We start from the raw sequence: 27,714 nt of genomic DNA on the forward strand, positions 1-27,714 counted from the left end.
CAAATGCTTGAGACATATTGACTTGATTGTTCAACATTTAATTAAAAAGCCTGACTAAAGAGAGAGAAGGAGTTAAGAGGAGAATAAGATGATTAAAGGAAAATGCAAAGCTCAGCGTGACTCAGTATAGAAATTAGGTTATCAAAGCGGATATGGAATTCACCAGTCCAAAAGAAGAGATCAGTACAGGGTAAAATCATAAACATGGGATAATCAAAAGATGTTATATTGCCTACCAGGATATGTAACACCCATGCTAATAAGAAAGCTTTAGGCATAAACACTAAAAAGTTAGGCTGATCCAACTACATCGCTCAGGGATGTGAAAAATCCACATCTCTAAGTGATGTTGTTAAACCAACCTAATCCCTGGTGTAGACTGCACAAGGTCAATGGAAGAATTTTTCTCTGGACCTAGCTACTATCTCTCGCTGAGGTGGCTTAAATATAGTGACGTAAGAACCCTTTTGGTCACTGTAATGAGTATCTACACTGAAATGCTGCAGCTGTGCCACTGAAGTGGTTTAAGTGTAGACATAGCCTTACAAAGAGGAAATGACACTTAGGAGATTTCTCTGTGTCAGAGTAATATACCAAGCTGCTCTGTTTACCTGTAACATTTTATCAGGGCTAGGTTCAATGCCTGCTGGCATGTTGCTTGGATCAAAAGCTATTTGTTCTACTTCTGCAAAATAATTGACAGGGTTCCTGTTCAAGACAAGTTTTCCCACAGGAATTAGAGGATACGATTTGTGAGGCCAAACCTAGAAAACATAATACATATATTGTGATTACTACATGTTATAAAACACAGCAAGAAAACAGATTCAACTACCTAATGCAGTCATTGTGCCTAGATTTAATCTTGGTAATGAATGATATTGGGTGGTGGGGTTGGGGGGGAAGTATACACTTTAAGAAACATAGTAGTACTTTCCATTATAAGATTTTGCTTTCAGCAGCTTATAAATTTGCCAAATTTGGGTGGAAATTTTCCATGCTGGCCCAGGCTGGATTTTTTTTTTTTAAACTAAAAGTACTTGAGCAAAAATAGTTTAACCACTTTCAAGAGGAATGTTAGATAAAAGCATGCAGGGCTTGCCAATGTTAACATTTTCCCCTACTGTTCTTTTTTAAGCACTCTAGCATTGCCATACTTTGAAGCAAGAACTTGATGATTGGCAGAGGATTAGACCTGATATCAGAGAAGTACATTTTACTGTTCTCCAGGAAAACCCACCTAAATTTAGCTAAGTTATGAGACTCTGAAAAAAAAAAAAAAAAACAACCCTGCCATTTGAACACGCTCTGAAGAGCTTGTCAGAGCTTGCTGATACAATCACAGAACATGGTCCATCTATAAGAAGCATGCTCCCAGGCACCTACACAGCTTCCTATGTGGTAGGTACAGAGATTATGCTTGAGTTGGACCCCAGAAGCAGCAGTCATCCCATCCTTTTGGCCTCACGGAAGTTGTGCTGAGCAAGGAAGAGATCATAAGTTCCAGTCTCAATTCCTCTTCCACTGACTGGTGTTAATGCTTTGTACTGCAAAGTCATCATTATTGAGGAAGGCTTCATGCTCCTATTTTACATGATAAAGTAACCGAGAGGCTGTTCAAGGTAGTTTCTATCAGAGCTGGGGAAAGAACTCAGGTTTCTAACATTGCAGAGCCAAGCCTGATCCAAACAGCAACACAGCCTTTCAAAAAGAACATTCCCAATCTATCTACTAGATCACAGCCTTCCAGAGCCAATACCAGAAACCAAGATTCCCAACTCCAAATATCTACTACCTACTTAGTTGCATAATCCACTGGTAAACTGTATCACATCACCCTATGCTGTTTAATAGCCTTTTCTTGCTACCATCTCCACAGGTAATAGAGGTCTGTGGTATGAATCTAGAAATCCTGGGCTCAAATCCTGCTCATTAACCCCCCCCCCTTTTTTTTTTCCTTTTTCTTTTTTTTCTTGGAGCAGGAGTGGAAGGAGGGACAGGAATAGTTCCACGGGATGGAATTTTTCTCTTTTTGAAAGAAAGCTGAAAACAAAGATCTAGGAAATTACACGTTAAGGTTGCAAAGTCAAGCACCCAAATATTAGACAATTCCAGAATTAAGGTTGCTATGCAGCCCTATTTTGGCCCCATTATGTGTATGCATTATGATATGCTCTTTATTCACATGATCACATTATCTGACTAAGATTCCCTCCTCATTCAGAGCACATAATGAATAGTGAATGAAGAGGGAGGTAGTAAAAAAAGAGGATATTCTTTTGTGTTTCAGGCATTAGACTGGGACCCAGGAGAGGAAGGTCTATTGCTGGTTCTGTGAGATGTTAGGACACAATGTATATGTAGAAGGGGAAGGGAAGAATTAAGTTTGCACAAACAACTTTAATACTGGCATTTCCTCTCTGACTGCTTGACTTTGTAACTTTAATTTTTTTTTGTATACACTGACACATACATACACCACAGTTAGTTACCTTAGTTACATCAAAAGGATTAAATGGGAACTTCTCTGCTTCTTCAAATGTCATAATCTGAATGCAGAAAGTCCAGGATGGACAGTTTCCATTGGCAATGGCATTATAAAGGTCACGCAATCCATAGTCAGGATCAGTGGAAGCCAATCTTCCTGCTTCTTCGACAGAAAGGTTTTTGATGCCCTGATCAGTCTAATAGTAATTAAATGAAGTGACACTCATTATCATTTGTAATTAAACAAAACTGGGTATGAAATACCACAGGAATAAAAAAAGCGCAAACTGAAGAACTATTAGACTGTTTGCATATTCCACTTTACATCTGAATTTCAGCAGGTAAACTAAATGCCACTCAACAGTACAATCTGAACATTGTCCTCTTTATTAATTTGAGCTCGGCAAAGTAACAGAATATTTTTAAAATAATAAAATTAGGTAACTGCTTAATGTACTCTTTGTTTGGTACTAGAGGTCAGATTCTATATTCCCTTTTATGCCACCCAAGAGGCATAAAAGGGGCATGAATGGAACAAAAACATCCCCTAGGGTACATCCTCTGAAAAAGAGGGCTTCCTACCCAGCTAGAGCTGATCTACATAAATCTACTCTCTCCTGTAAAGGGTGTTTTGGGGGTGAAGAGAGGGCAAGAGGGATGCAGTCTTTGGTGTTGAAAGACTGATTAAAAGTATCTTCTTGAGAATAGTGCTTTTTATTTCTGGAATATTTTTCAGTGCTTAGAAACTGCACTCTCATTTATTTGTGTTTTGGAGCGAAGAAAAAAGGCTCAGAGTTGCCTCAAAGCAGCTAGGAAGGGCCCAAGGATTCAAAGGCCTACATCAGCAGTAGAAAAAGCAAGTTCTCAGGGAACCTCTTTTAGCTTTATATTGGGGAATTAATGCAACAGCAATAGTTTCTGGAGCCTTAATTAGCTTAAGATCCTAAGGACATTTCAGCACCCTCTTGGACGGGCTAGGCCCTAAAGCTCCCTTCTAGCCTGGGGACAGGGGTCTGAGGGCTTTGGTTCCAAAGAGCTACCAAAACCAGAGCCCTTGACTTGAGGTCTTTGGCTTGACTCCAACTGGAGCTACAACCACATTAGACTTAGTCTTATCTCTGGCAAGTGATGGTAAGAATTCAAATTCGCTCAGGTGTTAATGACAGCCAGTCCAGACCTCGCATGTAACCCAGACCATGGACCTCAGACTGTTCTACAGATTTTGCCTGCTGAAACTTCAGCATTAGGAAGATCTGGAGCCTTGCCTGACTGTTTTTATGGACTTTGGATGTGAAAGCCCAACACACCTCTCACCCATCAGGAGATATGATTCTCCTAAGCAAAAAGGGAACTAGAAGTAAGCACTGGACTCCAAAAAAATCCTTGATAAGAAAGTCCAGAGAGGGATTCAGTAGATGCACTATATCCTAGGCTGTATGAACCAAGTGCATCACATGCACAAAATAGACTAAAATACACACAAAACCCCCAAAATCCTTACTATACTAGAAATTATTCTTAGTACTTAAATAAATATATATAAAAGAACTTTAAGGAAAATAAAGTGTGATAGGGCTGGGCATGGGTATATGTAGGATTCCTACATCTGCACTGAATGGCAGCAAGAAAGGTGTTCAGGATTGTTCCTCCCTTACACAACCTCAGACCCAAAACCTATGGTGTCATAAGAGAGAGCTGCAGCAGACACAACCAGCAAGGTTTTCCAGAAGCTCACTGTGTAAACACCTTGAATACCATAAGTGGTAACATACCAAGATCTCTGAAGAATCATCTCTGCTAATCACAGCATATGGGAAGCAGAGTGGAAATCAAAGCAGGGACAACCTGGCCCTTTATGTATGTTTAATGATGGATTGAAAAGATTCTTGTAATAACAGCCAGTAAAACATACAGAAAAACCTTTTACAGATCTCTTAAATTAGACTATTACTCTAATGCCTGTAAGATCTTTCCTGAATGAGACCTGCAAGATTACATAATATTGCCAAGATTTACATACAAATTTGCAGAACCACCTATTGCAGAACATTTTGACCTATTGTACCTCTAATTTATAATGGTGGATTCGTATTTAGCACAAAGTAGGTGAACTTAAAACCAATACCTTAGCATGAAACTTGCAGTAAACGGCTTTGCCATGAGCATTAATCAGTTTAAAGGTATGAGATCCATATCCATTCATATGACGGTGCCCATCTGGAATACCACGATCACTGAACATGAAGGACACCTAAATAAAAAGCATAGTCAATTCTAGTAACTAATAAACTGATCCAATATAAAGTCATTAATCCATAAACAGCACATAGGCTCCTCTAATCAAAAGGTATAAATGGAAATGGTCTTATACTGCAGGACCATAATGACTGTTCATGTGCCAAGCCCTGTTTGACTAAATTTCTTGTTTGAAAACTTCTGAAACTAATCACAACAGCTCTAATAACTGGATCATTGAAGATGCTGAACATGCAATAAAGTTAAGTCTATATGAAATATTTAACAAGGAAGTGAAAGATGGGAACCAACCTAATGTGTGATTAAAATGATTTTTTTCAAAAGGAAAAAGTTAGCTACTGTAGTTTTAGGGCTAACTGTGACAACTTTTCCAGCAAGCACCATATTTTGAACTTAAAAAAATAAAAGTTAAAATCCTGAACAAACCAGTTTTAGCAAAACCCTTCAAGGCAGAGTAATTCCATCCATAGCATTCAATAGCCCAGAGAATGCTGTTTGTTCTTGAATTTGGGGTTGCACAAAACCCTTTAGTGTCAAGCACTTTTTCTTAAAGTTACTGAGCTTTTCACCTTTTACCAATGTTTACTTTTACACTAACATTCCAAATGTATACCGCACTCTTTATATACTGTTTTCTGACCATCACTGTTTCAGAAGAATTAAAATTTATGATGTGTGCTGATATCAATCCCTAAACATTTAGGCAGAAGAAAAAATTACAGCTTTATACAGATTTAAAAGTATATCAGCATTATCTTCCCAGAAATATTTTTAATTTTTTAACATTACTTTTCTAATACTTGGTTGACTAAACAGCAAGTCTTTGCTGTTTCTTAATGGTTCAGCTGCTTTAATTCAACAGTACCATACTGATAGTCTTAAATTCTTTACTTTTGTGTTGGTCCGAGTAAAATACAGCCAAGAAAAATAAGGACACTAGATAATCACTTTAATCATTGGCTAACTTTACAGAAAATTTTAAAAAGACCCAAAATCTAGTAGTTACAGTTTAACAGGTGGCTAAAAGTATATAATTTGAGTTTCACTGTATTTTGGTTAACTGTTAATAATTTAAGATTATTATATAGCCCTATTGGTCCAAAAAGATAATAGAAATTTCCAGACTGTCCAAGAAACTGAAATGTTAAAAAAAAACTGAACAAAATATGACCTGACTTAATATGCGAGTTCCCTGTTCATGGAAGAATAAGTTGAGTTCAAAACACAATAAGCTCCCACCTGGTGCAGAGATTCAGGGCGAAGGCTCCAGAAGTCCCATACCATGTCTGGATCCTTCAGATGAGTCTGAGGGTTCCTCTTTTGGCTATGTATAAAGGATGGAAACTAAATTTCAAACAAAAACAAAATTAAGATGAATTTACTGGAATTAAAAGTTTGAAGATTGCAAGAACTGACTAAGTACTCTACAATTATGCTCAGAGTCCCTTTACATATTACTAGTATTTCAAGAAAACAGATCACATAGTATCTTGATATATAGAACTGACATCAGCCACAATAAATGGAACATGGCTCTTGACTTAAAGTATATTTTAAGCTACTGTGGGGCAAGTATGAAATCATCAGCACTTTGAGATGGTATTAGGAGTGACAGGTCAGAGTTAGAGGTGGGAGAAGCTGTAACAAACAAAAGGAAAAAACAGAGCATTGAGGAGTTTTCAGCTTTGTCCAGATACTACCAACAAAACGATTATGTTAATTTCACCCTCAAGCCTGAACTGCTGAAATATCTATATATAAACAAGAATCAGCAGCATGATGAGCCAGCTGGTCAAAAAGTATGGAAGTTCTAAGGTCCTTATAGCCTGGAAATCTCTACTGTGGGGCTGCCCTAGAGCTGCAAATCCTGGGAGTTGACCCCAGGACTACCTGGCTCTCAGCTCTGCAGCAGGGAACCTGGAAGCCCTGATAGCCCCAATTCAAGTTCCAGGTGCCCTCCTGAGGAAACCCCAGCTACAGCTAAGGGCTTCCAAGGTTTTCAACATCACTACTCCATGGCAGGGAGCCTGGAAACCCTGGCAAAGCAAGGTTTTCCTGGAGTCACAGACCCTGGAAACCCTGAGGCAGTCCAAAGGGCTGAACTGCTGGAAGACCCTGGAAGCCCATTTTCCCAAGAAGCTTGGTGGGGAAGCTGGCAGAGAACCAAGCAGGTTTCCGACAGACATTTTGAGTTTGATTACAGGCTGAAACAGATGCCAGTTAAAGCTATCATTTTACTGTGCCTTTCAGTTCCTCTACGTTGTCATGAGGGAGCTTGGCAAGGAAGCATGTCACCCTCCCTGTCCCATGTCTAAGTCATACCTAGTCACCAGGGCCAGACATAAGCCACTCCCAGCTGTAGCAATGCTGATGAGTAGGATTTCCACCCAAACAGGTTTAAGCATTTGGAGTCTCTGTCCTTCAGCATACTCATTTGACTTTAGTTATTTCAACTATACTTGAAAAGTCAAAGGAGCCAGTGTTCTGGTGTAGAAGTACTCAACCCCCACAGAGGGTACCTGGTACCTCTTCTCAACATGTTTTGCTGCTGGGGATATAACAGCTGTCATCTGCCACAGAGATTTCACTGGATCTAGTAATCTCTCATTAATGGGGAAGACGATTCTCCAAGGACCAGAAGCTAACAGGATGTTGAATAGCTTGTGGGGCTTTTCTGAGATGACTGAAGTCTTGCTCTCTAGAGTCTCAGCAATCCACACAAGAAGCTCCTGGACAACTCTGACATCTTCCAGTACTAGTGCCAAGCATATTACTTCATCTGGCAATGATGTGGAAATATGCCTAGGAGGCAAGACAGGGTGTTGATTTTGTGCCCCTGGATGCCATTCCTCTTGATATTTCAGTGTTGACAATCCCGCCAGGGAAGCTGCTGGAGCAAACTTCTCCCGCATGGTGGATATAGATTTCTCAGTGTCTGTGAAGGTAGACTCAAAACCCAAACAGGCCCATGGTGGCATCCCATATGGGTACAGGTGACTGGACCAATTCCAATCTTGGTTGCTGCTGGCCACTGGGGTCTGTAAAAGTCCATAGATCTCTTGGTGATGACACACCTGCAGACTTCAAAAGGGATGCTTTTCCTGGTCGTCATACAGGGAACCATGCCCAAGTGATGGTACAGAGTAAGTAGACCTTCTCGGGGAGTGGCATTAATGAATAAGGTGCTTTTGGTATCTGTGGCAGTGGATATCTTGGCACCGGGATGTACCTGGTTCAACCCAAGCCTCCTCCCCCAACGCTGGGGTCAATGCCACTGGGAGCACCTTTGTCACTGGGGTCAATGCTGGTAATCTGCTGCATTGCTGTCTTCTTCTCCCCAGCCCTGGATACTGTGGGTTTCGAGAACTTATCAAGAAATGTTTTGCTTTACCAGTTCTTGTTGGAGGACACTGACCTTCTTCAGTTGCTCCAATTACTAAGGCAAGAGGCTCCTTTCAATGCACAACTTCTATGCCTGAAATGTAGGCGTTTGCTTTGGTCCTGATGCCAATGCTGTCACCAGGTCTCTCTTTGGTGCCAACTGCTCCATAGTATTAAGAGTCACTTGTTTGTTCTATGGGATGCTAGATGATGCAGGATTGTCTATTAACGAGGATTTTGGAGCTCCTTTCCTCTGAATCTGATGAGACCTTCATGGATTGCTCTAGAAGGTGGTGATACTGCTTAACAACTTAAAAGTCCTTGAGGAGCAGGATAAGTATACCAAGCATCTTCTCAGAATATGATATTTTCCAAGATGGAAGAGGCACCTATTGTGCCTGTCCTTAACGATAATGATTCCATCACAGTATAGCCAGGACCTGAAGCCCCTGCAGGTTTTGAGTCTGCCATTACAGAAATACTGTATAGGGTGGGAGCATATAGAGGGGTGTCTGACCAAACAAGTCAAAACAGAAGAAGATCATGCATAATTACGATGATTTTTCAGACTATTAAGGAGTTTAGCCTGAGCAAAGAACCAGGGGGTTGGTCTTCAGATCTTTTTATGCTTTTATATGGGCACATAAGGAGACATGGGGCACAAACATGTCCCCTAGTCTCAGATGCATGAGGTTCAGGCAACCCTATATTTTGGATGCATACTAGCACATACAAAAAGCATTTAAGACAGAAAGGGACAAAACTTATACTGGACCAAATTCTATGGTTCTAAATTAAGCAAGACTTCCATTGAACTCAATGGGAGTTTTGCACAATTAAAGGCTGTCAAATTTGGCCCTGACTGAGTGAACTATAGTGATATATTAGGCAACTATCTCCAATGTCTTAACTGAATTTGAAAGAGATAATAATCCTGCACTCTCATTCAAAATAGGCCTGCATTTTATAAAAGTTTTAATGTCAATGTAACTACTTTACACATTTAAAAGACTATCCCCTTACCAAATAACATAAAAATGGATAATGAGTAATAAGCAAGGTCTAAATTTGTTTCAACATTTAAACAGGTTACAGGAACTTTTTAAAAGTGAAAATTTTTTTAAATGATCCAAATTCAAATGACAGCTGGAAAATTTCTTACCCATTTTGACTCACATACTAGTGATATTGATCACACGAAAAGTAAAAATACAAACATTTTAAATACTAAGCCTATTTACTAGCCATTCTGAAGTTATACAGATTGTTTCTTTAAATGTGAATACGCATAATTACTTCTCAAAGTAACTTCATTTTCAGTCAAAAATTTTCAAATTTATACTGAACTATCAGGGTACAATAAGATTTCAGTGCCAATCTGTATTTTATGTTTCTCTGTACTCTTTCTTCACCACTTGTACAAATCCTTGGACTTCTTTATCTCATCTGCTGAAACTACCTACATGCATGGTCTCACTCACCAGAATGGCATCACGGACAAAGAAGATGGGAGTGTTGTTGCCTACAAGATCCCAGATACCCTCTTCTGTGTAGAATTTCATTGCAAAGCCTCGAGGGTCACGAACTGTGTCAGCTGAACCAGACTCTCCAGCTAGAAGAAAAGCATATATGTAAAGATGTCAAGATGTGGGGGCATTCTTTTTAAACCTTATCCACACTGGAGAATTTTAGTATATTTCAAGCACTTGAATGCTTATAACACATTGTAGACAAAGTGAGCAATGCATCTGCAGATCCATGAACAACTCTTGTGCAACTGAATAAGTTATACCAACCTGACCTATTAGAAGTTTTTACACCAGAATTCCTTACATGTAGACAAGAGCTCCTAATTAACCTAGTTTACTTCTGAAAAAGTATGTCTACACAGCAATTTATTATGCTTTAATACGCCTTACCTTCACACCACTAGTTAAATTGTCATGAATTTCCTGAGTGTCCACGGATAGACAAGCCCTATGATGCTATACAGACAGGAGAAAACCCACGTAAGCAGTGCTGAAAAAGCTCAGCAGCCTATTTTAGTACATGCTCTGTTCTGTTAGTAACTCCAGATCCTAAGCGCAAATAAGTGTTGCTCGGCTTCCAGAACTTTGAACCACACAAGGAAATCCACCGGGTTACTAAGATCTATAGACTCTTTATATTGTTCCAGAAGACTCAAGAATCCTCATGATTTGACCATCTTCAAGATTTTAGAACAACTATCACAAAAGATCCAAAAAGTTGTAAGTAACTATAAAAGTACTGCAAAATATGAATAGCTTTAGAACCTCCCACTTTCTAATAAAGCGCCAAAGAGTCCTGTGGCACCTTATAGACTAACAGACGTATTGGAGCATGAGCTTTCATGGGGGAATACCCACTTCGTTGTATTCACCCATGAAAGCTCATGCTCCAATAAATCTGTTAGTCTATAAGGTGGCACAGGACTCTTTGCTGCTTTTACAAATCCAGACTAACATGGCTACCCCTCTGATACTTGCCATTTTCTAATGACATAAAAAAAGATTACATTTTCAGTCATATAATGTGCAAGATATTGGCCTTTGAAGTCGTTTGTAAAAAGCTGTAACTTATCCCTCTTTGGATTTGAGAAAGGATAGTTTATTTTATTTTATTTTACAGGAAGCTGTTTTGTTATGGTCCTCATTCCAATAATATTCCAATCATGAATTTATCCTCACAACATTGCTGCCAGGTAAGAATGAAAAATAGTGATAATTATTCTAATGGAGGATCAAGGCAGAAAGACGTTAATCACATCCTGCCCACATTCATAAAGAAAGCCTATGGCAGAGCAAGGAATAGAACCAAAGACTCCCGAAAATACCATACTTCCTCTTATACTTGGAGGAAAAATGTCTATGGTAGACTGATGTTACATGAAATGGCAGCAGCTTAACACTACTCAAGATTTTAGAATAAATCTAGGGGAGAGGAGTAAGTTGGCAGAGGGCAGATGAAAGTGGTCAAAAGTACATGAAATTTTACACAGTTCCACAATATATTACACTAGCAACTCTATACATGTGTTATATAAGAGGCCACACATAATAATTATACCACTTTACCAACAGTGGAGAATCGAATGGCTATTGGTGTTCTTTTTCCAATGTGCTCAAATACCTTCGCCTTACAATATTTGGTGATATCATGAGTCACTTCAAAATAGCCAAAAGCTCCTGAAAAAACAAAACAAAATTACTTTTATACATGATTGGATGAACAACTGTGAACAGCAAAGAGGCCAGAAGACTTTGGCTAATATCAGGAGCACAACCAACGTACTGGATGTTGGAGAAGGGCAACTGTGGAGAAATAATTATGGCAGTTGGACAAAACTCATAACATTCTCTTCCACCTCAACCCACCACTCTGCTGGCTTCTCTGCTCTACCCGTCTCTGCCTCTAGATACCTTTACTTCTTTTGTAGCTTTCCCTCTTTCAATATTATGAAATGAACTTTTTGCTCACTGTATCTGTGTTTGCTGGGCTCTGACGCTACACCTTCCAATCAGATTGCTCAATATTCTCTTATGCAGGAAACAGGTTCCTGATCCTAGTATGCAACCAGAGATATGGAGCATGTCAGACTTCACAAATCTTAACGTACAGCATTTCAGGAGAGAACATTAGTGACTAGTACAAATACACCTAGGCTGGCATGCTGCTGTGAGCAGCAGAGGTTTCTGTGGGCCATCCATCCCAGAATCACAACAGAGCATCACATGGCTATAAGACTTCCCTAGCATAAAATAAATCATAGCCTAGAAGTCTAAGTTTGACTTAGTATTCAACGTGAGTGATATTTTAAATGTATTTCCCCATTTATGGATATATAGTACACTGGACATGTTTTTATAGTTGCAGGTTGTACACGATCTCAGATAATAAAGACAGGTAACTAAGGTCTTTGTTTAGTGTTCCGCAGCCTTGATAACTTAAGACACCTCAGAAGAGTTTGATAGGAAATGGAGGAGAAACAGCTAATGGTAGTTGTTGCAGTGTTATCAGCAGATGAGTTGGTGTACCTATCTATGAGGACATCCGTTCCACCAAAGACCTCATGTAAAGGCAAAAAGATGTAATCATCTCATTTAGGAAGTGGGAGATCCCACACAATAAGTTTTATTTTCCCCTCTCTAAAATTCTTACCTGTAATTTGACTGGTAAATTCCTCTACTCAAGAGCAAAATTCTGTCATGGGACAGGCAAAGTCTCATTTTATGAAGAAGTATAGCCTGTAACTTTCTACAGTTTCTGTAATACCACTTAACTAAACAAATATGGTAACTTCATAAAACCTAAGAAGCAGTGATAATGGATAACTAAAAGCATGAAGGGAAAAAATCTGCAGAGAGAAATTTCTGTCAAACTCTTAATTATACACTCATAATTGACCTGCCTTCATGGGAATTTGGTCTATGAGAGTCTTTTTCTTTGGGGTTGACGACTTTTCTCCTCCTTTTCTGTTGCTGTATAATTTCTCTCATTCTAATAGTGGCAATACTGTGGCTTTTACCACAAAAATCACACAAAAATTAGGGATTATAAATTAGACAGGCTAATTACTAAATGCTCATCAGCTAATAATTTGCAGCTGTAGGTGGTATGGCATAACTAGCAGCTATGATCCTAAGGACTCAGACAGCCATGTGAGTAAAGAGTATAAATACTTATGAATATATTTGTGCTGAATGAAAAGATAACCACAGTGAACCAGAAACTCAAAAGCTATTGAAATCAATGGAAGTTAGGAGCCTAAATACCTATGAAGATCTAGGTCAATAAGCTTGTTGTCATTGACAACAATGTATGTTAGTGTTGTTAACAAACTCTTACCTATTGGTTTGAGGGAGGCACTTGTAGTTGATGGGGAAGGGATATAGGGAAGAGGGGCATCATTTCTGATTTCCAATTAGCAAAACAAGTTAAGAGTTAACTCTCATAAAATTAACTTGGGGATGAATAAACCTCAGCTTGAGACAAATGCATCACTGCTGGACAGGTACTGTTGGGGAAAAGAGCTCTTAGACATATGTGAGTACTCCTTTATATGTTTTCATTTGCATGCACTGAAAGTTGTTTTACTTAATGAAACTTTCTATATACTTCACTAAAACTAGATACTTATTTTTATGAACCTTGAAAATCTACTAATCCTTCATGTTAATGCCATAAACCCATATGAGACTAACAAAAATAGCATGTTACATCATGTAAACTGAAAACATAATCCAAATTCTCAAACTGACACTAGAAATAAGTAATCAATGCTATTCTGACCATGAAACCTTGATCAAAAACAAGCTATGAAAGGCTTACAGTTTTTGCTAGTCCCTCCTCTTTTATATGAGCCAACTTGATTACTCATTTTAAATATAGAAGTCTTATTAAAGCATAGGTGATAGAGAAAGAAATAATTCCTTTAAAAAGGAGTACAGACGTGAATAAGAACATTTTTACTGTTGCTAGTAAAAGTTTATTCAGATATGAAGTTACAGATTTTATTTTTTTTAATAGGTTGTCCTAAAGGGTAATTGAACTGGCATTTATCTGCTTAGTAAACTATGTAAGTACTGACATCTAATCATTCCCTAGGTAAACACTAGATCTGGTAATTAAGGTTTTATTCCAGGACAGAATTTTGACCAATTGTAAAACAAATGCCTCTACTCCTCTTACTTTAAATAACTAAGTATAGACACCGAATTGGTGTCAGATTCTTAAGTTCTCTGAAAAGAGAAAAATACAACACAGAAGTGTTTGCAGGTCCCTGAAAGACTTTTCTTAGGAGGTAAGCTACTTTGCCTCCCCAGTTATTTCTCTCTGTCACATGGGGGTGGAGGACACCACCACTTTTCTTTGTTTTCTCTGGCTAGAGTTCACACGCACACATCCCTGATAACAGGATTTGGCCTAATATTAATATCATACATCATGCCTTTTTTTGCCTCATTACATAATCTTGATTGCAATATTAATTCACTGGCATTCTCTAGCAGACTTTTACGCAGCTAAGGAACATATGCCTTTTAAACCCACCTGCTCCTTTGGCATGCACAACTCTCTCAGGAATCCTCTCTCTGTCAAAATGAGCCATTTCATCAGTGAAAACAACATCCTGAACAAGAAGAGGGCCCCGTGGCCCTACTGTCATGATGTTAAGTTTATCGCCTACTGGGATCCCAGCTCCAGTGGTCAAGGCATCTGGTTTCTAAATGCAAAAATGATTTTTAAGAAATCAAGTTACTACAATGGAAAAACTAAAATAAACTTCTATACCCTTTTAAGTGGTCAACCAAATAGAACTCAGTGAAAATAACTCTAATCATATAGACCTGAGGAACAAATAGTATGACTCCTGAAGGTACAGGAAAAACTGCTTCCTGCATCGAGGCAGATTATTTAATGATAATGGTTACTGTAGGGGTATCAATAATTTTAAATGTAAAAAACAAAAACATTGAGTTAACATTAAAGTTTGATAGTTGTGTGAAGCTGGAAAAATACTACAAGGCATACTACTTATTCAATATAGTTTTTGTACTTCAATAACTAAAAGAACAAGCATTTAGAAGCAGATAAAACATGCTAACTTTCAAGAGTTTAATGTCAGTGGACTTAGAAATAACTAGTGTAACTTTTTTAAGTTTTGCATTTTTTTACATTGGAACTTGCAAAATAAGCAAGTGGTTTGGTTTTCAAATTTACGAAGTATTTTAGTGATTAAATTCTTAAATGTAACTCTAGGAGTAATGGTATATGTTCTACACCCCTCTTGCTCTCCTAATATGCTTTGTTTTAAAGAATGTTAATAATCCTTATAGATTTTTCCAAGTCATTCAAAATCCAGGAACTCTGCTGAAATGTTACTTCAGAGTTGCTTGCTAAGCTCTCATGCCTCACTCTAGAAGCCAAAAATACATTTGTACTATACTGGAATGATAACGCTCCTAGTAGTTAGAAGTCCACTCTTGCCCTCTTCTAGCCTCAATATTGAACAAGTAGTTCAGAATGCACTTCTGAAAGTCTAGCACTGAAATGCCATCAGCACTGACAATGTAACCAGTTTCTGACAGTGTCCAACAGCCACTCTGTGCCCTCAAAATGAGATGGCTGGTCCACTGGAGTGGCCAGACAATTAAGTTAAACACCTATTGCTACAAAGTGTGATCATGACTGCTATAGCAAAAGTAATCAAGCTTATTTTGCTAGCTTAGGCAGCCTGAGGTAAGTGTCTAAAGATGTGGTTTCTGCACTACAACGAATATGTAGGAAGCAAGGCAGAAGAGAGGCAGCAATATCAGAACAATCTTGAAATCCCTAGTTGACTCTCTCTGTACACTCCACCAGCCAGAACGTTATTTTAATAGCTACCACAAATCCACTACTTTTTGAGGACATGCACCTTTTGTATAACTGCATAAGAATGTTTTTCTTCGCCATCACAAGGCAGATCATTCTAAATTGTATTAATGCTTACAGCACCTGCTGTAACTTTTTAAACTGAGTGACTTTTCTACTCCCACAGCTTCATTGACTGGTCTAACCATGGAAAAATTTGAAAGCTAAACCTTAAATGAGTTATTTAATCCTTCCTCATCTCACAAATACAGTCATTTCAAGTACGATAGAGTCGGGCAGTCTGAATATTTTCTTGACAGGCTTTTGGGGCATATTTTAACTCTACACGGGTTAACCTTAAAAAGTTAAGTTTGATACATTATATGCTGTTTGAAGGGCCTTTATTACTTATTTAAAAAGGTATTTGTTTGCTTCTGTAAGAGATCGTACTGCTTCTGATAAAATGGCATTTAGCTTTAGAATAGTTAAGTTCTGAAAGTTGGCCCCACATGACTAAGATTTTAAACACTTAGTTTATCTTGAAAAACATAATACTTGTGCATGCACAGAAACAAGTTTTTCATTATTCATTCTATAGATCAGAGGGTGGGGTTTGTTCTTTAGTTTTAAGTGGGAGGTGTTCTGTACAACAGGAACACTTATCCATGCTTCCCTGAACGGGTCATTACTTCTAGTAGCAAGGTCCACAGATCTTTGATGTCTTCAGCCTACTTGCAGCTGAAGAGGTACAATCAGACTTGTCAATTACTGGAACAATGTAAATAATCCAAGCCCTAAAGAGCATCCAAGTGTTCAGAGTCTGTGGGGGTGAGGGGCTAAATATATTTATCTAAAAACTCCAAGTAAAAGAGTACCTATCCAAACTTCTGAATTCCCTTGACATACATTTTAAAGATAATACTTTGACTTTACAAAACAAATTAGCCAAGGCAATAGTAGTCTTCTACCATGACCAGCATCACAGAATGTATTCAAGTCAATTCACTTGTGTATTAGCATAGATCAAAGTGAGGGATAAATGTGTAAATTGTGTTCAGATGTTTAAACTTCACAAAAACTAGTGGAATGTTATTTGTATTATTTTTACTTATCTATTCCTGTTATAATGTAACAAAACATTTACAGTGAGTATTGTAACTAAATAACCCATCAAACACAAATGAAACCTTGGGGAATGCAAATGAAAAGTAGTATCTTAAAAGTGATCATTGTGTGTAATGATTGGAGGTCAAAAATTCAAAATGCATTCCTCACTCTGTCAAAGGAAAAGCTCATGTGGGTAAAGCCACCGTCAGCTTGCTTTTTATTTCTAGGCCCGCTACATATGGATTCAAGAAATGATACATTATCTTTGACAGTTTGGACTCTTACAAGGAAGCCTAGCAGATGCAAAACAGAGATTTCAAAGACCATCTGGGTACTCTGAAAAGACTTCTTTGGAAAACTGACAGATTGTAAATCAAATGATGGCAGTGATGTAATAAACAATGGCCTACTTATTAATATATTCCACCTGCTTTAACCGCTAACTCATTTCTTTTTCTTAGCTAATACACCTATAGTTAGTATACTATAGAACTGACTGCCAGTCTTGTCTCCGGTGAAAGGTTTGGAGTATCAACTGATCTGGGGTAAGTGGGTAGTCCCTTGGGACTGGGGGCAACTTGATAAGGATTGATTTTTGGGGAGCGGGGTTTCTCTCTAAATCCAGTTTGTCTGGGTGGCAAGATAGGCTGGAGAGCCTAAGGGACTGTCTGTGACTCCATAGTAAGACTGGTATAGTGATGAAAGAGTTCACATGTGTTACTTACTGGCTTGGTGAAATCCAATTATAGAATATACCACCAGTCTGAGGTGTCTGCCCTGTTTTCTGACAGTCTGATCTGAGACTGGCACTCAGAGTTGTGAGACACTCCAGATAGCATGACAAATTCCTCCTCATCCAAACCCTACCACATTTTATCTAATCACCAGGCAGCAGACATGTACAAGTAAAACCCACAGCATCTCACTGGGTGGGTATGACCCCACCCCTGAAGAGTTCATCAGCTCTGAGTTTAATTATCGATAGCAGCAGCTGTGAAAATTTTGCAACATTAAAAACTTTTGAACAAATCAGAATATATTCTCATTCCTTCAAAACAACCACACGGCAGAGGGTATTATTAGTTTGTATTGCAATAAACCTACAGGCCCCATTTAGGATGAGAGCCCATTTTGCCACACAGTGTACAAAACACATAGCAAGATAAGGTTCTCTGGCCCAAAGAGCTTACAATCTAAACAAAGAGGCAAAAAACAGTGAGAAAGGAATACAACACACACCAACCAGCATTTTCAGCCTGTTGCTTATGTTTTAATTCCACAGGGATTTTTTTTATTGTAGGCCATTTATGGATTATGGGGGCCAGGATTATGTGAGACAGGGATGAGATAATAGGAGTAAGTAAGTGAAGGAGAGTAGGCAGGAAGCAGAGGGCTTGCGAGAAGGTCAGAATAAATAGATAATTGAGTCTGACATCAGAAAAATACAGTGGGACATGAAGGGATGTTATACTAGAGTTCCAAAAGCTCTTTAGACTTCTTCCACTTTAAGTGTTCCTGATTCTCATCTCTCCTGAGCATACACATTTGGGAGTGAGAGCCACGGGAAAACTGGTGTTCCTTGATCCATGTAAATGGAAGGAAATGGGGAGTCCTTACTTGTGCCTCATCGTTTGCTACTCCAGCTGCTTCTAAGATAGTCATCCTTGGATCCCAAGCAAGATAGCATGGAAGTTTCTATAGCAGCTCTGAGACACGTGTACCTGTGTGGTCTGCTACTTCACTTGCTATTTAACACGAGAATGTTCTCTTTGCTGGATTGAAGGCCTCCGTCAGAAAAGGTGAGAGTGGGCACAGCCATGTTTGTTCTTGCAGAACACTGCTATCATGTTGTCTGTGAACACTAAAAATCCTAAGCATATTCAACTATTTAAAAATTCTCAAGCAAAAATAGAGAAGAAGTAAGAATCTGGGCATTGTAAGGCCCCTCTCCTCAAATCTGACTGGAAAGGGAAATGAGGCTCAGTTTAATGTAACCTCAGCTATCTTACGTGCATTGTTGGGAAGAGAGACTTGTGCAACACCCAAAAAGCAGAGGGTTTTTTTCTAGAAAAATTCAAAGACAAATGCCACATCTCAAAACAGGCAACATAGTGGCAATTTGCAAAGAACCACCTGTAAATAGAGTGCATCACTACTAAAAAGAGTAAGTTCAATTCTTACTGTTACTGAGGAAACTTGAAAATATCTGAAGAAGTGGTCTTTTACCCATGAAAGCTTATGCCCAAATAAATCTGTTAGTCTTTAAGGTGCCACCAAACTCCTCGTTGTTTTTGTGGATACAGACTAACACAGCTACCCCCCTCTGATACTTGAGGAAACTTGTATCATTGGGCCTGAGAATCTGGAGTTATCCTGCCATTTTATGCAGCAAAATTCACATTTTAAAGTTCATAAAATTTACACTGCGTAGGACTGTGCCCCAAGGCTTTTACAAAAAGCAAATCATAAGACTCGAAGAACAATCAGCATTCTGAACAAGGCAGAGCACACTGGAAAGAGTTGCACATGACTTTTCATATTAACTCTCAAGTGCATTAGTAAGGAAACAAAGGGTGCTATTCGATAGGATAATCACACTTCTAAAACAGATCTAACTTCTTTACAATTATTATTATTCTACAGAGTCAAGGATTAATGTTTTCAAACTTCTATTTGCACTCACATGAAAAAAAAATACTTTCAATGATAACCAAATGGCATTCGACCCCACAACTTTCCCACGAGTTTCTGAAATCTATGAGAAATCTGCAGGTTTGAGCTTCATCTGACTGGTGGGATTTTGTTTTTTTTTTTTAATTAAAATGAGAGGAATATTAGCTTGAATCAAATCCTTAATCTGCAAGTTTAGTTTAATACAACCTTAATCCCTTCACAGTACAAGGACTTTGGCTTTTAGATTAACCATAACCACACAGCAATCATAGTCTACTGACAAACTTAAGGTACCTATTTTGAGTATAACTAGTTGCTGTCTACAAGTCACTTTTAAAATTCTAGGTTTCAGAGTAGCAGCCGTGTTAGTCTGTATCAGCAAAATGAACAGGAGTTACTTGTGGCACCTTAGAGACTAACACATTTATTTCAGCATGAGCTTTCGTGAGCTACAGCTCACTTCTTCGGATGCATAGAATGGAACACACAGACAGGCAATATTTATACATACAGAGAACATGAAAAGATGGAAGTATGCATACCAACAGGAAGAGTCTAATCAATTGAGATGAGCTATCATCAGCAGGAGGAAAAAAACAAACACTTTTGAAGTGATGATATTAAGATGATCCATAGAAGGTGTGAGAACTTAACATAGGGAAATAGATTCAATTAGTGTAATGACCCAACCATTCCCAGTCTGTTTTTAAGCCTGACTTAATTTATCTAATTTGCATATTAATTCGAGTGAAGCAGTCTCTCTTTGGAGTCTGTTTTTGAAGTTTTTTTGTTGCAAAACTGCCACCTTCAAGTCCGTCACTGAGCGGTTAGAGAGGTTGAAATGTTCTCCCACTCGTTTTTGAATGTTATGATTCCTGATGTCAGATTTGTGTCCATTTATTCTTGTGTAGAGACTGTCCGGTTTGGCCAATGTACATGACAGAGGGGCATTGCTGGCACATAATGGCATATATCACATTGGTAGATGTGCAGGTGAATGAGCCCCTGATGGCATGGCTGATGTGAATAGGTCCTATGATGGTGTCACTTGAATAGATATGTGGACAGAACTGGCATTGGGCTTTGTTGCAAGGATAGGTTCCTGGGTTAGTGTTTATGTTGTATGGTGCATGGTTGCTAGTGAGTATTTGCTTCAGGTTGGGACGCTGTTTGTAAGCGAGGACTGGCCTGTCTCCCTCACTCTCACACAGATCTTGGGATCGTCCTTCAGGATAGGTTGTAGATCCTTGATGATGCGCTGGAGAGGTTTTACTTGGGGGCTGTAGGTGATGGCTAGTGGCGTTCTGTTATTTTCTTTGTTGGGCCTGTCCTGTAGTAGGTGGCAAGAGCCAGAAGAGTATCCAGAAGCAAAGTAAATACTGCTTTTATCAGAGATGTCCACCTGCCCAACAGTGAATATTACAGTACACAAATACAAATTGTGAAGTGTATTAGTGATACCAACCAGTGTGTTCATTTGTAATTATCTCCTCAGGTTTTTATGAAATATCTTTTTATAACATTGGATCAAGTTCATATTAACTCAACAGAGCAAAGTGGGAGCTAAGCTACCTTTCAAATTAGTACTTTGTAAAAAAAAATGAGTATTAAACTGCTTGTACTCATCTGTATTGGGGTATGTTTGAACACTTTCTTCCAACCTCTATTCTGTAAAGATGGAGCAAGGAGGAATCTGAAACCTATATTTTAATTTTGTTAGAGTGGGAGGTAAGTGACTAAAATCACCATAACTATTGCAGTACTCATTGACTTACAGAAATGTTTTAATAGTATGCATTTATAGGAGTAAAAGCACTATATAACGTGTGGACACATAATCTACTTTCAAGACTGATAAACGATAGAGCTTCCCTGTTGCATCCACCTGACATAGCATCTATTGCCTGTGTAGGAATCTCAATCATACTTTTGCTTAAACTGAAGTATAAAACAATATGTCTAAGGCCAGACAAAAACAAAGTCTTACTATATAAAGTGGTAGCAGAATCTTAGGTCCTGATTTTTCAGAAATATAAAGTATCTGCAGCTACAGTGCACTTCAATAGGTGTTTTGGGGTGTTAACAGTTTGGAAAATCAGGTCTCAAACTATCATTGAGAGCAAGGGACTAGGAGGCTGCAATCTGGGGGTTCTATTCCCAGCTCAGCCTCTCTGTACCTGTTTTGTCATCTGTAAAATGAAGATACCTCCTTCGAGATGACCTGTGAGACTGAGGGGTATGCCCATGCTACAGTAGCATAGGTAGGGTCCTGCACCATCCCAGTGTAGACATTTCAGTCAATGGAGTTAAGCCATCTCTCTGGCAGAACAGCTTTTTCCACTGACCTAGCCACATCACAGCAGTTGGGAGTGAAAAACTGCCACAGACCTCAGCAAGGTGTCTAGGTCAATCTAATTTTTAAGAGTAAACTAGGCCTAGGTCCTGCTGACGCTGAAATGAAGTGCTCCGCTAAGGGGCAAAGTATTATCCTCTCCAGGGCCCGTGCGCAGCTCTCCATGGCTGCAGCCCAGTGAGCCTCCCGCAGGCACGCGCCGTAGAATCAGCGTGGTCGCCGCTCTCCCACCAAGCCCGTCGCTACCATCGCACCCGCCCCCCCTAAGGTGGAATGTACCATCTCCCCGCCCGCTCCCTTCGCACCGCTACCATCTCGCGCACCCGTCCCCTCAGGAGGCAGCCACAGGAGCGCGCCCTGCGACCGTTAGCCTGCACAACGCGCAGGCTGGGGAAGGGGACGCTCTGGGATGCCCCGGGGCGGGACAGCGCCAGGCGGGGAGCGAGGCCCCTCGGAAAGAGAAGACCCAGCCTCACGGGCCCCTCGTTGGCCCGCTTAAGGGGCCCCCTGAGCCGCGGGGACCCGAAGCACGGAACCCCTACTGGGATACCTGAAAGCCTCGCTGATCCTGCCATTGCTTCAGCTGGTCCTCGGCGTGATTCCGCCTGCCGGCCATTTCGTAGCTAGGGGACCCCTGCAGTGGAAACGGTTCGTTAAGAAAGGGCTGCTGCCGCCCAACTCCCCTCTCCCAGCGCTTCTCGCCGACTCGCAGCCGGAGAGCGCTGCTGCCACCTCTATCTTTCAGCTATGCCCGCCCCTCACTTCCTCATTGGTCAGCAGTCCTTCGATGGCTCCATCTCGAGTTCTGATTGGGTTCAGAATACGCCAATCACCAAAGGAAGGCGGGGAATTAAGTAAGGGGCAGCTCGAGGAGCAGAGGGGTTGTGTGCTGTGCTCTGCTGTTTACTCCCAAGAATGGTCTTGGCACAGCTCCCTCTTGTATTTCATCCCCCCACACCCCCTCACACGTCTGAAGTGTGCCAAAGGTCAGAGAAGGAAAAACAATGATGGGAGGACCCTAGTTCTCAATTTTGTTGGACTTTAGAATAGTTTCTGGCTTCTTCGTTGTTTTGTTTTATTCTTAGTCCTCAAAACCTTCCAGAGCTGAAAAATAAAGGGGAACAGAAAGGAGAAGGAGACACTGCGGAAACTCTAATGTGTATATATATTTATCACACAGCAAAAAAGCTATTTAGAGAGATAAGATGGGTGAGGTGATCTTTTATTGGACCAACTTCTTTTAATGAGAGACCGGCTTTGGACTTTGCACAGACCAAGGCTAAACACTGGAGAGTTAGGAATACCATTTTCACAGTTGCCTGGGTAGTCTTAGTTCTATCCATTTGTGCATCTATTCTGTGCACTTAAGGAGGCAGGAGTACCTTGAAAAAAACATGATCATCTAATTAAAGATTAGTATTGCATATGCACAAGTGACAGAGTTAACGTAACAGTCATACATTTTATGTTTATTAATTTTCCAGGGCTTGAATTTGAAATCTAAATAACATTTCTAACAGGAGTGTGTTTTTGCAATTTCCTAGGGTTTTTTGGAGGGAAAGAGGTAAAACCAAGTTCTATTATGTAACTGTAACTCTACTTCCTAGGATTCATGCATTAACAGCGGTGGTTGAATTTTGAGCCCTGTAGCACAGACTTCTATGACTTGAGCTATACGACAAACAACAGTAGCTAGAAGCATGAGATGTTGTGTTCTTTTTGTTTTTTGTATTTGTTTTTTTAAACCCTAGAGAGGATAGAACACTGGGTCCAGGAATGGTTGACAGTGACCAAGCTTAAGTCTCTTTCTCCTTCCCCTTCTTGGGAACTCAGAGAGTTTGTGCTTCATGTGGTTCCTCCAAAGGTGTGGATGGGCCATGTGGACAGTGTGTTGCCAATGCATTGGCACTAGAATGTCTATGCTTAATTATTTTTGGCCACGCTGCCAAAAACTACTAGAGGCATGTGAGTAAGAAAAAGTAAATGGTGATTTTATATCTCAGCAAAACCTGAACAGAATTTCAGGAGATAAAGAAAAGGCGCTTCTCTAGCCTGAGGACTTTACTCCTACCTCATTTCTATGGCTTGTTGTAAATAACGGAAGTGGTAGAGCAATTTTAAAAAGTCTCAGGTCACATACCAGCTCCCCATATAACATATCATAGCAACTACTCAGTGCTGGATGGAAAACATACTCCCAGCTATACATACAAAATGATGGGGTCTCAATTAGCTGCTACCACTCAAAAATCATCATGAAGAGTTCTCTAAAAACATCAGTTCAATGTGCAGTGGCAGTCAAAAAAGGTAACAATATTAAGAACCATTAGGAAAGGGGCAAATAATAAGACAGAAGATACCATAGTGCCACCATAAAAATCCATGGCACATCCACACTTTGAATATGGTATGCTGTTCTGGTGGCCCCATCACAAAAAAGATATATTAAAATTGGAAAAGGTACAGAAAAGGACACCAAAAATGATTAGCGATATAGAACATATGAGGAGAGGTTAAAAAGACTGTGACTCTTCAGACTGGAAAAGAGATGACTAAGGGGGGATATGTTTATAAAATCATGAATGGCATGGAGAAAGTGAATAGGGAATTATTTATCCCTTCACACAATGAACCAGGGTCACCCAATGAAATTCATAGGCCGCAGGTTGAAATAAAATACTTTTTCACATGAGCACAATCAACCTGTAGAACTCTTTATCAGGGGATGTTGTGAAGGACAAAAGTATACATAGGTTTGAAAAAAAGAATTAGAGAAGTTTGTGGAGGATAGGTCCATCAATGACTGTTATCCAAGATGGTCAGGGATGCAACCTCACTCAACTAGAGTCTAGGCAATCTCTTAATCATGTCTAAAAATATTTCTGTACTGAAGATCTGCAGGGCAGGTACTTGGAGTTTAGCTCATACTTTGACCCAACATTACATCCTGGAATGGATGATTAGATCAGATGCCAAATTCCAAAAAACAGTTCTGCAATCCTTATTTAGCCAGCTGTAGTGAGGACTTGTCAGAGCCTCCTCTTGACAATCTGGGAACTGCTAGCTACTGAAGTTAGACGTTTTTAAATCAAAAGGTCCAGCTTACTTGCATCCAATAATTTAAAGGAGCTAGCTGATATTGATTTTCAATTAGGGATGTAAAAGATTAAACAGTTAATCAGTAAGTATTAATCTTACCTCTAACCCACCCTAACCGTTAACACCCGGGCTGGCTGGAGCAACCCCAACCCTGGGCCGGCTGGAACAGCCTCAGCCCCCCTCCCTTTAATCAGTTAACTGGTTAAATGATATAATTTTAATAGTTTAAATGGTTAATTTTTAAAATGATATTTGCATTTCTATTTTCAATAAGTCTTAGAACTGTTGGGAAATTCCATAAGACTGGAAGAAAGCTAAAGTGCCAACGTTTAAAAAGTATAAGCATAATGACCCAGGTAATTATAGGCCTGACAGTCTGACATCAGTCCTGGACAAGATAATGGAGTGGCTGATACAAGACTCAATTAATACAAAATTAAAGAAGGGTAATATAATTCATGCCAATCAATGTGGATTTATGGAAAATAGATCCTGTCGTACTAACAATGTCTTTTTTGTCAGATTACAAGTTTGATAAAGGTAATACTGTTGATGTAACGTATTTAGACTTGTGTAAGGCGTTTGATTTGGCACAGCACAACATTTTGAGTAAAAAAAACTAGAAAGATAAAATGAATATGGCACACATTAGATGGATTAAAAACTGGCTAATTGATAAGTCTCAAAATGTAATTGTAAACCTGGAATCATCAAGCAGGTGCGTATCTAGTGGGTTCATGCAAGGATCTGTCCTTGGTCCTACACTACTTAACATTTCTGTCAATGACTTGGAAGAAAACATAATATGAGTGTGCAAGTTTGCAGATGACACACAAATTGGGGAACTGGTAAATAATGAAGAGCCCAGATCACTAATACAGAGCGATCTGGAGCAGTTGGTACACTGGGTACAAGTGAATAATATATGATTTAATACAGCTAAATGTAAATGTGTACATCTAGGAACAAAAAAAGTAAGCCATACTTACAGGATGGAGGACTCTATCCTGGGAAGCAATGAGTGAAAATGATTTGGTGTCGTAGTGGATAATCAGCTAAACATGAGCTCCTAATGTGCCACTGTGACGAAAAGGACTAAGAGATCTTTGGATGAATAAACGGGGAAATCTCAAGTAGGAGTAAAGAGGTTATTTTACTTCTGTATTTGGCAATGGTGTGATTGCTGCTGGAATACTGTGTCCAGTTCAGGTGTCCACAATTCAAGAAGGATGTTGACAAATTGGAGAGGCTTCAGAGAATAGCCATGATAATTATAGAATTAGAAAACTTGCATTACAGTGATACACTAAGGGAGCTCAATCCATTTAGCTTAACAAAGAGAAGGTTAAAGAGTGACTTGATTACAATCTGTAAGTACATCTATGGGGAACAAATATTTGATGTGATCTTCCGTCTAGTAGAGAAAACTAAAGCAGAGACAGTTAAAGCTAGACAAATTCAAACTGGAACTAAGGCATAATTTTTTAACTATTGGAATAATTTAACAAGGGTCGTCGTGGATTCTCTATCATTGGTAATTTTAGAATCAAGATTGTATGTTTCTCTAAAAGCTATGCTCTAGCAATTATTTAGGGAAATTCTATGGCCTGTGTTATACAGGAGGTCAGACTAGATCAGGGATCAGCAACCATTCAGAAGTTGTATGCCAAGTCTTCATTTATTCATTCTAATTTAAGATTTCGCATGCCAGTAATACATTTTAATGTTTTTAGAAGATCTCTTTCTAAAAAAATCTATATAAAAACATATATATAAAAATGTATAACTAAACTATTGTTGCATGTAAAGTAAATAAGGTTTTTAAAATGTTTAAGAAACTTCATTTAAAATTAAATACTGAGATTCTGAACTATTGAGAAACTGAAAGGCAGTTGCATTTCTTGGGTTGCAAGTGAGCATGAGACCAAAAGCTGGTCAAAGGATTCTGAACTCATGCACTTCATAAATGGGATCAACACAGGCAAAAATTCTCAGAGTACCACTGCTAGTGTAAGATAGATAACTGTTCTTTGTGAAAGGTTTTTATAGATAACCTAAGGGGAAGATTAGGTGAGAAGTCTCACTTGTGCAGGGCTCTATTTTGTCATTTTAAGCAAACCCTATGTTGAAACATGACAGTTATATTAACATTAGTCATATAACTAAAGGAACAAAGGAAATGTGGATTGTGCTTGTGTTCTTTTGTTGTCTCCTTTGCACTGAAGGTCACACTACTTAGCAGAAAGCTATGTGGGTATTGTTAATATAACCTTTATCATGTTGAAACAGATTTCCATTTTATAGAAATTGCTTCTCCTTTATCTCCTCTGGACTCAGGCTGCTAATTACAGCTAGGCTGCTTGGATGTACTGTCCTATGTATATGGAAAATATAAAGGAATGAAATATTGGCTTGGGAAACACATGCAGTATGTCATTAATTTTGCAGAGATTATGGAGCAACTGCAGCGACTCCAGAGTTGCATAAATTGCATATTTGTTCTTGTATGTTGGTTAGGGTTCCCATATTTAAACTTTCAAAAAAGAGGACATTCCTTGGGGGGGGTTAGCCCTGCCCCCTATCCACTCCCTCCCACTTCCTGCCCCCGACTGCCCCCCACAGAACCGCCAACCTATCCAACTCCCCCTGCTCCTTGTCCCCTCTGCCTCCGGGACCCCTGCCCCAACTGCCCCTTGGGACCCCACCACCTATCTAAGCCTCTCTTCTCCTTGTCCCTGATTGCCCCCTCCTGAGACCCCCCCACACCCTGACTGCCACCTAGCACCCACCCTCTACCAGTCCCCTGAGTGTCCCGGCTCCTATCCACTCCCCCGACTCCTATCCACTCCCCCACCTCCTGACAGCCCCCCCCAGAACACCTGGCCCATCCAACCCTCCCTGCTCCCTGTCCCTTGACTGCCCTGACCCCTCTCCACACCCCTGCCCTCGACAGCCCCACCCCCAGGAACCCTGGACGCATCCAACCC

General features: G+C 39.6%; 1 protein-coding gene across 2 annotated transcripts in view; it reads right to left on the reverse strand.

Moving 5' to 3' along the window:
• Window positions 1-22,364, reverse strand: part of CAT (catalase) — a 34,072-nt gene extending 11,708 nt beyond the window's left edge. Inside the window, exons 1-8 of one of the 2 annotated variants that reach the window (XM_030560066.1) lie at window positions 22,179-22,363; window positions 14,194-14,365; window positions 11,220-11,330; window positions 9,606-9,736; window positions 5,983-6,087; window positions 4,613-4,738; window positions 2,493-2,684; window positions 612-764 (exon numbers count right to left, since the gene is read on the reverse strand). In XM_030560066.1, the coding sequence (XP_030415926.1) occupies window positions 612-764; window positions 2,493-2,684; window positions 4,613-4,738; window positions 5,983-6,087; window positions 9,606-9,736; window positions 11,220-11,330; window positions 14,194-14,365; window positions 22,179-22,244 (1,056 nt within the window). In that variant the 5' untranslated portion in view covers window positions 22,245-22,363. Of the gene's footprint in view, window positions 1-611; window positions 765-2,492; window positions 2,685-4,612; window positions 4,739-5,982; window positions 6,088-9,605; window positions 9,737-11,219; window positions 11,331-14,193; window positions 14,366-22,178 lie in introns of both variants that reach the window. The other variant, XM_030560067.1, reaches the window with a different exon arrangement.
• Between the last annotated feature and the right edge of the window lie 5,350 nt (window positions 22,365-27,714).

Source organism: Gopherus evgoodei, chromosome 4, assembly GCF_007399415.2.
Source record: "Gopherus evgoodei ecotype Sinaloan lineage chromosome 4, rGopEvg1_v1.p, whole genome shotgun sequence".
Lineage (NCBI taxonomy): Eukaryota > Metazoa > Chordata > Testudines > Testudinidae > Gopherus > Gopherus evgoodei.